Source organism: Pogonomyrmex barbatus, unplaced genomic scaffold, assembly GCF_055798465.1.
Source record: "Pogonomyrmex barbatus isolate J1 unplaced genomic scaffold, ASM5579846v1 scaffold13, whole genome shotgun sequence".
NCBI lineage: Eukaryota > Metazoa > Arthropoda > Insecta > Hymenoptera > Formicidae > Pogonomyrmex > Pogonomyrmex barbatus.
This window is the reverse complement of record NW_028297109.1, coordinates 504760-516094: the sequence shown is the minus strand read 5'-3', so window position 1 is coordinate 516094 and position 11335 is coordinate 504760. Positions and strand designations below refer to the sequence as shown.

General features: G+C 38.7%; 1 protein-coding gene and 1 non-coding gene across 2 annotated transcripts; one reads left to right on the top strand and one right to left on the bottom strand.

The window, feature by feature from the left end:
- Positions 1 to 1104: 1104 nt before the first annotated feature.
- TRNAS-GGA (transfer RNA serine (anticodon GGA)) lies at positions 1105 to 1176 on the bottom strand. The gene has a single exon. It is a non-coding gene; the product is annotated as a tRNA-Ser (tRNA).
- Positions 1177 to 8278: 7102 nt separating this feature from the next.
- On the top strand, positions 8279 to 10257 carry LOC148937502 (uncharacterized). Its single transcript, XM_089072417.1, is given in 2 exon segments — positions 8279 to 8551; positions 8553 to 10257. Coding segments are annotated over 2 exon segments (1977 nt in total). The 5' UTR covers position 8279.
- Positions 10258 to 11335: the final 1078 nt, after the last annotated feature.

Below are 11335 nucleotides of genomic sequence, written 5' to 3'. Positions count from 1 at the left end.
ATCACTATTATTTTACCTAGATGTAATGTTATCATAATCACTTCCTCTACTAATTATAAATATTAACATTTAATAAAATACACATATTCTGTAGTCGATTGCCCTGACCACTTTTCTTTATTAGTTATAAACAATAATATTTAATATGTACCTTAAATATACTTAAATATAAATATAATAAATATAATAAATATAATAAATATAATAACTATGTTAATGATAAGACCATATTAATGATATTAATGTTACTAATTTAATTGAGCATAAGACACTATTATTACAATAACGCTTACATTACTGTTACTGCGCATCATCCCCCGTCAGCCGCCCTCTGATTGGCTGACTAATGCATGCCATAGATACATACATCTAGCTTAGCTCCATAATTCATGTCACGCCAGCGCCACGTGCGTTGGCGTATCCACGCCGTCCGCCATCTTGCGCAGTCGCGCTGCCGCAGCGGAGCACCGCAATGCCCGTCGAAACTCCGACACTTCTGAGCGCGCCGCGGAACCGTCAACACGTGTCACATTCGTGTCCACGTCGTAAGAATCTATCTCGTGCGAGTCTCAATTCCAATTCTAATTCATAAAATCCTTGATTCTATTTCTTATAATTCGATCTCTAGTTAAGTTAGTCTTATAGTATCTAGTGTTTTGTGTATGTGCGAAGTATTCAATTCGGGTGTGTAATCTAATTCTTGAATATATTAATATCGAAATACCATTCACCACATGTTTATTTTCTTGTACCCATACCGTCACCGTATCAGTGATTGAAAGCGTTCGCGAGGTTTGTGAGGCTTCACGCGTGAGGCTTCATTAAAGAAATTCCTAAAGATTCCCACACCATTAATTATAACAAGAACGCCGAGCGTCTCAAATAAGAAGGGAGGATGTGCGTCACGACGGTAGCGGCGACACCCTCCAACGCCATTGGCAAATATACAAATAATTCTCCTGGAGCACGACAGGAGAGATTGCATCAAGCATGGCTCGAGCCCCCGAATAATAAGGGAGGGAATAAGAAGGGAGGGTGTGCGTCACGGCGGGGCCCGACCACGAACCAGTCGTGAAAACTCGTAATTATTTTGCGAACAAATACCACCTCAGCCAGGAATCGAACCTGGATCTCCTGCTTTCCGAGCAGGCATCTTATCCTTTCGACTACCGAGGCATGTGATGATATTTATCGCAAATAACGTGTTTAGAATAACACGTTAACAATACAATGATAAAAACACACACACACACACTTCTACTCCAACAAAAACACCTGCTTCCAGACCTATTGCCTTTCCTTTAGAAGAGACCTCAATTATTAAAGAATCAGAAATCAATTGCGAAGCATCCGAATCTAATACATTACGCCCCGAAAATTTAGCATTAACGGGCAAGTTTGACCATACTACCAATAGCCAGACGGAAGATTTAAGTAGATTAAATATGGCGCAAATTAATCCATTCGCCACACTAAAATACGCTATTGAGGCCGTTCCTTTCTTTGACGGCCAGAATATTCCCCTAAGTTATTTTATCGAGGGTTGTGAAGAGGCTAAATCCATGTTACCAGATGAAGCCGAATCACAATTCACTAAAGTTATAAGAACGCGAATAGTTGGAGAAGCCCGTCGTACCGTCGCAGGTCAGGACTTCGACAATGTTGCTCAACTTACAAATTTTTTAAAACAAATTTATGGTCATCAAAAACGTATATCAATTACAAGGTGAACTAGGCTCTATTTATCAAAAGGGTAATGAAGACGTTGTAACTTACGCAAATCGAGTAAAGATTTTAGGGAAGCAAATACTAGAAGCCAATCGAAACTCCGGGAATTCTCTCCCAGAACGTAGTATCATGGACTCATTAGAAAAGGATATGTGTAAATGCTTTATTAGAGGTCTGAATCCGGAAATCGAACAAAGAGTAGCCAGAAATCTCGATGTCAAGGGAACTGTGGCCGATGCATTACGAATAGAAAGAGAATTACGCGCAATTTCAGACTTGCGCCGCGGATCATGTACCACCTCAAAACCGATTGATATCACTGTACCGCGAGAAACCTGTCAAATCTGTTATAAAAGTGGACATTCAGCTAATAATTGTAAAAGGTTTAATCAAAATTCTTATCAAAATCATAGTAGAGCTGAGAATTTGGGAAACGAGATACTTATCTGCCAGATTTGCAAAAAACGCGAACACAACGCTAATACGTGTCGACTTCGCGACTCACAAACACGACGAACCGTTAACATAATACGCGAAAATATTATCACCTGTCAGTTATGCTCGAAATCAGGACATAATGCCAAGACTTGTCGTACGAATAATAATAGCAATCAAAATAAAACTTTCCTAATCTGTCAATGGTGCGACAAACCCGGGCATTCGGCCAATAATTGCTGGAAAAAACAGAATGACCAGCAAACAGCGGAAAATAAATCAAAAATCTCTTGTCAAAATTGCAACAACTTCGGTCATACCGCTAAAGATTGTCGATCTAAGTTAAACCCAAATTCGGGTAGCTCTCCGTATTGTCGCTACTGCAAAGCGCAAGGACATCTTTTAGAAAACTGCGACTTACGAATTTTAAATAATAATCGTAGAAAAACAAACAATTCGGAAAACTCCAATGGTCCACCGAAGTCGGGTGTGCAACGGGGGGCCGAGCAGGTTTCACACCCATCGACATCTTCGACACCTCGATAAAAAACACACCGAATGCTCAACCCGTGACAGTAAACCTCGACAAACATAGTCGCGTGCCTACAGTCCAGATAACCTTAGATAAAATAAACTCTCCTTTAACTTTTATGTTAGATACTGGCTCTGGACCGAATATAATCAAAAAGGATTTTGTACCTAAACACATTGCTATTGATTATTCTTGCATATTAAAATTAAATGGAATAAATGAATATCCTGTTTATACTCTCGGTGAAATTACCCTAACTCTCTTTAAAATTTTAGTAAAATTTCACATAGTGACTAACGATTTCCCTATTTCACAGTCTGGTATACTCGGTAACGATTTCTTTAAACAAACCTCTTTAACGATAGATTATGCTCAGGGACATCTAAACATATCTGGAATTAATATACCATTCTCTTCTCCAGAAATCATCATCGTACCACCACGATCAGAGTCACTGTTTTATGTGAGGATAGGTAACCCCGAAGTAAAGATCGGATACATACCTAAATTAAAAGTAGCACATGGAATTTATTCGAGAGATTCCATAGTAGAAAACATTGCTGGAAAGGCATACATAAATATCATAAGCACGTTAGACGAAGAAGCAGAAATACAAGTACCAATATTGCGACTTAAGACTCTCGATGAAATACTCAACGATCATGAAAAAAATCTCGAGGCGCATATTTCAAAACTTCCAATGTACTCATTATCTCTGAACAGTACTGAAACCGTCAACGACAAGGTTAATACCCTTTATGAAAATGATATCGAAAGAGTTAACGAGAACGAACACGTTTACTTATTTGAAGACAGAACTACAGATACAAACCAAGAGAGAAATAAGAATCCTATGAACTCTGAAAATAAAAATCAAACCCATGAAAAATCAGAAAATAAAGATAAAAATGAGGGCTTCAACCCCAAGATCTTTGGAGAGGGAAATTTCCAAACCTCTCCTGAGAATCCTGAAATTGCAGAGGGAAGTTACCAAACCTCTGCTCAAATATCAATTCATCCCAAGATCCTTGGAGGGGGAAATTTCCAAACCTCTCCTGAGAATTCTGAAATTACAGAGGGAAGTTACCAAACCTCTGCTCAAATATTAATTCATCCCAGGATCCCTGGAGGGGGAAATTTCCAAACCTCTCCTGAGAATCCTGAAATTGCAGAGGGAAGTTACCAAACCTCTGCTCAAATATTAATTCATCCCAAGATCCCTGGAGGGGGAAATTTCCAAACCTCTCCTGAGAATCCTGAAATTGCAGAGGGAAGTTACCAAACCTCTGCTCAAATATCAATTCATCCCAAGATCCTTGGAGGGGGAAATTTCCAAACCTCTCCTGAGAATTCTGAAATTACAGAGGGAAGTTACCAAACCTCTGCTCAAATATTAATTCATCCCAGGATCCCTGGAGGGGGAAATTTCCAAACCTCTCCTGAGAATCCTGAAATTGCAGAGGGAAGTTACCAAACCTCTGCTCAAATATTAATTCATCCCAAGATCCCTGGAGGGGGAAATTTCCAAACCTCTCCTGAGAATCCTGAAATTGCAGAGGGAAGTTACCAAACCTCTGCTTCAATATCAATTCATCCCAAGATCCTTGGAGGGGGAAATTTCCAAACCTCTCCTGAGAATCCTGGAATTGCAGAGGAAAACTTCCGCACTTCTCTAGCAATTCCCAACTCCGTCGGTTGCGAGGAGGAAAGTTACCAAACCTCACTGCGTAACGCGACACAACTCTATCCAAGAGAAATTAAAAATAAGAATTTCTCACTTCAACTAAAAAATATTAAATTTCGAAAAATTGGGATCTCGAAGAAAAGAAATAAAAAAGGAACAGAAACCTCTCAAAATACTATCAAGGAGCTCATAGGAAGGACAAACTTAATTAATAACTGCAAAATGAAAGATAAAAAAACCGTCTTCTAGAATTTTTTCATCAAAACAAAATCAGTCTCAAGAAATATTTGATAAATGTATACACAAGCATAAATCGAAACATAAAGACAAATTCACACAAGGATTATCACTCGTTACCTTAACCGATAATCCCCACAAATGCTTAGTAATATCAAAGGAGGACGCAAGGAATCGGCTTACTAAAATTATAGAATCCTTGTGGTTGGACCACTTAAACGAACAAGAAAAGGAAAAGGTAATAAAACTTATAAAAATCAGTCAGGACAGATTCCACATACCTGGCGAAGAATTAACTGCTACTCATGTATTGCAACATCAGATACCAACCATAGATGATCTGCCAATAAATACACGACAGTACCGATTTCCACAAGTTCATAAAGAGGAGATAAACAGGCAGGTAGGAGAATTGTTAGAAGTTGGAATAGTAAAACCATCTCAATCTCCGTATAACACTCCTATATGGATAGTGCCCAAAAAGGAAGATTCAAAGGGAAACAAACGCTGGAGAATGGTTTTGGATTTTCGAGCATTGAACGATAAGACCATTGGAGATGCTTACCCTTTACCGAATATTGTAGATATCATTGATCAATTAGGAGGAGCGCAATATTTCTCAGTTTGCGATTTAGCCTCTGGATTCCACCAGATCAAGATGGATCCTTCAGATAGCCATAAAACAGCTTTTACTACTCCTTTCGGGCATTACGAATTCGACAGAATGCCCTTCGGTCTAAAAAACGCACCTGCCACTTTCCAGCGTCTAATGGATCTAGTGCTAATTGGATTACAAGGGAAAGAATTATTCGTCTATATGGATGATATCGTTATATATGCCTCCTCACTAGAGGAACACGAAAGGAAGTATAATAATTTAATAGACAGATTACGCGAAGCAAACTTAAAATTACAGCCAGATAAATGTGAATTTCTAAAAACTGAAGTAACATATTTAGGACATGTGATCAGCAAAAACGGGATTAAACCAGACCCCAAAAAATTGGAAGCAGTGCAACAGTTTCCTAGACCAAAAACGCCTAAAAATATCAAACAATTTCTCGGATTAGCAGGATATTATAGACGATTCATTCCAAACTTCTCGAAACTCGCTAAACCATTAACAAATCTGTTAAAAAATGAGACACGATTTGACTGGACATCTGTACAGGAAGAATCATTTGAAACTTTGAAGCAGAAACTATACGAAGAACCCATCTTGCAATATCCCGATTTCTCAAAACCGTTTATTTTAACAACCGACGCTTCAGGAATAGCCGTAGGAGGAATCCTATCGCAAGGGGAAATAAATAAAGATCGTCCAATCGCGTATGCATCACGGACCTTAACAGATAATGAATTAAAATACGATACTTATGAAAAGGAAGCATTAGCAATAGTTTATTGTGTTAAACATTTTCGACCGTATCTTTATGGACGAAAATTTACCTTAATTACTGATCATAAGCCTTTACTATGGTTTAAGAATGCACAAGACGCAAATATGAGAATACTTCGTTGGAGATTGAAACTGGCGGAATATGATTATGACGTCGTATACAAAGCCGGAAAAACTAACGTAAATGCCGACGCATTACCAAGGAACCCAGTAGAAATAGATTGCAAAACCATTATCAATAGGAAAATTTTAAATCCTAATAAACCAGAAGATGCAGACGTAATTTCCAAATTATTGGAAGAATCCGAAGAGGAAGAAGAAATGGAAGAGGACGAAGATTTCGAATTATATTTATCGGACAACGAACAATCCGAAATGGCAGATATCGACAATTCTTTCAAAGAAAACATGGATTCCATACCATTCACCCAAGAAGAATTAAACGAACCGACAAAAAATAAAATTATAGAGAAAGCATTAATTCATAATCCGCCCGCATTTCGTAAAATGCAAACGAGAAGCCAAACAATAAAAGAAAAGGATGATCACCTGAAAAGATCGCAAACATATTCTCTAATCAATCCCGAAACTATAGAGGTAACAGACTTAGCGAATGAAAACACAAAGAGTAGAGAAAATAACGAAGAAGAGGAAAAGGAAGAAGAAGGAAAAGAAGAAGACGAAGAAGAGGATAATCAAGAAAATGACTTAAGGAAAACTAAATCTATCATTATTGAAAATCGGGCACTGAAAAGCAATGTCATCGATTCTCGAGAATTGTTATTCTTACGTAAGGATAATATAGTCTATTTTGTCGACATCAACGGAAAACCTTTAGGTTCGCAAAAATTGTTCGAACGAAACGAATTACCTAAATTAAGGGATCTTATTTTAGGAAAAACTCGAGCCATAAAGTATAGGAACTATTATCACCTGGTTTTAACGATTAGCGAAGGACAACGAGAAGGACCAACAATGACCTTAATACAAATAACATCAGCTTTGAAAGACCTGCGTAAAATAGCAGACGAATTAAAACTGGAAACCGTTAGTATAGCCAAAACCGAATTTATCCAGAATATACCATGGAGCAATATCAAAACACAGATACAATTAATCTTCGTTGACGCGTACACTAAAATAATTATTTGCAACGGATTAACAAAATATCCCCCAAAAGATCTCCGCCCAAGCATAATCAGTGAGATACATTGCGCGCCCACAGGAGGACACCGAGGTGTTACTAAAACATACAATAGAATTAAACACAATTATTATTGGGAAGACTTAAAATCAGATGTGCAAAAATACATACAACAATGCCTGCAATGCCAATTAAAAAAATTAGTACGAGTCAAAACTAAACAGCCTATGATCATTACTGATACACCAGGATCCGCCTTTGATAAGGTAGCCATGGATATTGTAGGTCCGTTACCTAAAACCGAACAAAGAAACGAATATATTCTAACCTTGCAGGATCAACTAACTAAGTTTTACATGGCAATACCGTTGCCAAATCAAACCTCTGAGACAATTGCGGAAGCATTTGTCGATAAATTTATTTGTATACTAGGAGCACCAAAAGCAATATTGACTGATCAAGGAAGAAACTTCCTTAGCGATCTAATGAAAAAACTCGCTAAAATATTCAAGATTCGCAAACTGCGCACTACTGCCTTTCATCCGCAATCCAATGGTTCGTTAGAAAGATCCCATCATGCACTTGGTGAATATTTAAAACAATATGCAACTGAAGGAAAACAGTGGGACAGGTGGATCGGTCTCGCTACATTCAACTATAACACCAGTGTACACGAAGCAACTAAACATACCCCATACGAATTAGTTTTCGGGAAAATAGCAAGAATACCGTCTAGCGAACCTTTAGCTCCAGAAGATAAACTGGCAAATTATGATGAATATTTAATAAATCTAGTTACTCAGCTTCACACCATACAAGCAAACGCTCGCGAAAATATTGTCGAAGCAAAAATCAAATCAAAGAAATATTACGACAAGAAGATTAAACCACAAACTTTCAAACCAGGGGATTACGTATTCTTGCAGAAGGGGCCCAAACCAGGAAAATTTGGAGACCAATACATAGGCCCGCATGAAGTCTTAGAAATATTAAATCGAAATAACGTTAGAATTAAAATTAAGAAAAACAGTCGCGTAGTTCATCCCAATCGTTTAAGGATTTCTCATATCAAGCCAACCTCGAATAATTAAATTTTCAGATGATCGGAAGGATCGCCATAATGATAACACTTATTTGGATTCGGAAAGCTCACGGAATAATAGGCTATGACTGTGGATCACCGCAGGCCAATTTAACTACTACATTGTCGCTCTTGAACATCGAGGAATGCGACATTCCGCCGCAGACTCTAACGAAGGCCAGAGTCTATCTGCAATTACTTCAAGTTAATGAATTTAAAAGCATAAAAGTACATCAGTGTAAAATCGAAATTGATAGACTAATCAGAAAATGTGGAATGTTTTCTCACTCTATGGATGTTCCCAATGGCAAATTCATACATACAAGAAATATCCCAAGGAGCATGCATAAATATGCATGTGTTTGGTCACTACCACCTAGGAGCAACGCTTATTACAGGCATTCTTCCCAACCAAACGATCACCAGGCCTGTAACGTTGGCGGGACAATTAGATGCCGATGGAACATGTCATGGGGGAACGTATTCAGACCCTTATGGAACATGGACAGACGTCACCGTTCTCGCGACTATAAAGATCACCTTACAAGATTATACAGCCAAAGTAAAAGTAGATACTAATAGGATTATACTCCGTTCAGGAGTAACCTGTGAACTCACGGCTACTCGGTGTATCGATCTAGAAGGAGGAGATACATTCTGGAATGCATTACCCGAAGACGATTGTCAACTTAGTAATTATGGCTTATTATATGAAGGAGTCGCAGGAAAAATAATCGACCAACTGGACGATCAACCCACGGAAATCTATGCCCTGGTTGCGGATGACATGGTTTTCGCTTTAACCAGCAAGGGAACTATCTCAAAATGCGGATATACGCTTACCCGAACTGAACATCCCAAATTATTCATTTTTATAACAACCCCTGATAATAAAGTTTTTAAAAAGATGGAAAACCGCGCTTATAATTTCGATATATTCACCTATGTAAATTCCAAATTCGTATACGTAGAAAGGCATGTCCGTACACAAATAAGCCAGTTATACCGAAATGTTCTCCTGCAACAATGTAACCTCGAGCAAAAAATGCTAAAGAATGCTTTAGCTATAGCTACTCAGTCACCAGATGTTTTCGCCTATCATCTAATGAAGGGACCAGGATATATGGCCCTACGAGCCGGAGAGGTAATACACATAATAAAGTGCGTACCAGTTGAAGTAAAAATTGCTCAAACTGACAAATGCTACGATCAATTACAAGTAATACGAGACAATCAAACACAATTTTTAACCCCTCAAACACACATTCTATTACAACAAGGAACTGAGGTAAATTGTAATAAACTCGCATCCGCCATGTATCTACTCGGAGATTCGTGGTACAAATTCACACCCAAACCAATCGAATCACTACCCCCAATCGTCATAAAACCAACCACCAAATTAACTTGGAAGTATATTAATCCTGGAGCACTCGCCACAAGCGGGATATACACGGAAAAGGATTTACAGGACCTTCGGGATCATATAATGTTTCCTGCGGAACGGCCTGCAGTACTTAATACCATAGCCCGAGGAATGCTAGGGCAACCTGGCTCTGTAAACGGAGGATCATTTTCTAATTTATTAGACGAAGCATCCATAGAAAAAATAGCTACAACTGCCTGGGAAAAATTTTGGGATCGGTTTCTCATTTTTGGTAACATCAGCGCCGGAATGATTGGGATATACATGACTATTAGAATCTTAAAATTGATACTAGACACAGCAGTACACGCATATACCCTGCATACCGTGTATGGATGGTCAATACATCTACTCGGATCTATCTGGGATTCTATCACCCATCTTTTGTTACACCTTAGCACATACGGACAGAAAAAATCTTCGGAGGCGAGCGCCCCTCCTCCTGAATGTAATTCCGAGCATACAATCCCAAGCGACGCACTACGAGAAGCTCCAACGAAAGGCGCAGATCCAAACTCAATGTATCCTCTCCTTCCCACGGAAGTTGTATCAACCTCTCAACCAACCTTTTCCCTACAATTGAAAAATTAAAATCTTCTTTAATATCATCATCCATATCTTTGCAATCAGATAATACCGAAAAATGGAATCTAACGTCATCGATACCAGCTGTTTGACCCGTGGGCGCCTTGACTGCAAGATACTCCGGATGGAATCACCGCACCTCTTTTGGATACGACTCAAAACTGGAGAGCCGAGCCTAAAGGAATTAATGGAGGAACTTGGGTTCCGAATGAATCGGAAGTCAAATACCCTCATCTGCTGGCCACACTTGGTGAAAATAAATCTGGCCGTCGCAATCAAGGAAGGCGACATATGGCACCGAGGAATAATAACGGCAGTCGGGCGGATCCAAGGAATTGCCCGGGTAGCCCTCAGGGACGAAGGACGAGAAGTGTGGCGACGATTCAACGAATTATACATCCTAGAAGATCGCTTTCAAGAATTGCCGTGGCAAGCTCTCAAGTGTGGGTTAGCCTACACTGGCCCGGCAGTGCCAACTCTAGTATGGTCTAAGAAAATCAGGACATTGTGCCAAATCCTCGCAGAGGAACAGGAGGGATACTTAAAAATAATACATCCTCTGCCGGACGGAACCGCACTCATCAAGCTGGTTATTTCACACGAAAACGGCTACATGCAGTTGAATCTTCGAGACGCCCTCGTAAATTTAGGATATGCACGGATTGACAAAAGAATCGCGGTAAATATTTATCCATCTGTCGAAATTAACAAATGTAATCATAAGATAATACGAAATACATTAGCAACAGATAGTAATAGTCTCAGGAAAAACCATTGCAATTCCATTAAGTAAGTAACTTTAACATTAGATATGTACACTTTTTCTCCTTTCTACTACTTAAAATTAAATCTTATAAACAACCTTGGAGGATCACGATACCGAATGCCAGATGGAAAAAAAAAATATATATATATATATATATATATATATATATATATACATATATATCTCTTCTGTCGATGCCTATCAACCTTCTATATAATCCAGATGCATTTTACTCTCATCAGGCATTACTATCAGCAATCGGTTATCATTCAATCCGAAACTATCTAAGAATATAGTAGTGCCGCACGGTCCAGTTCA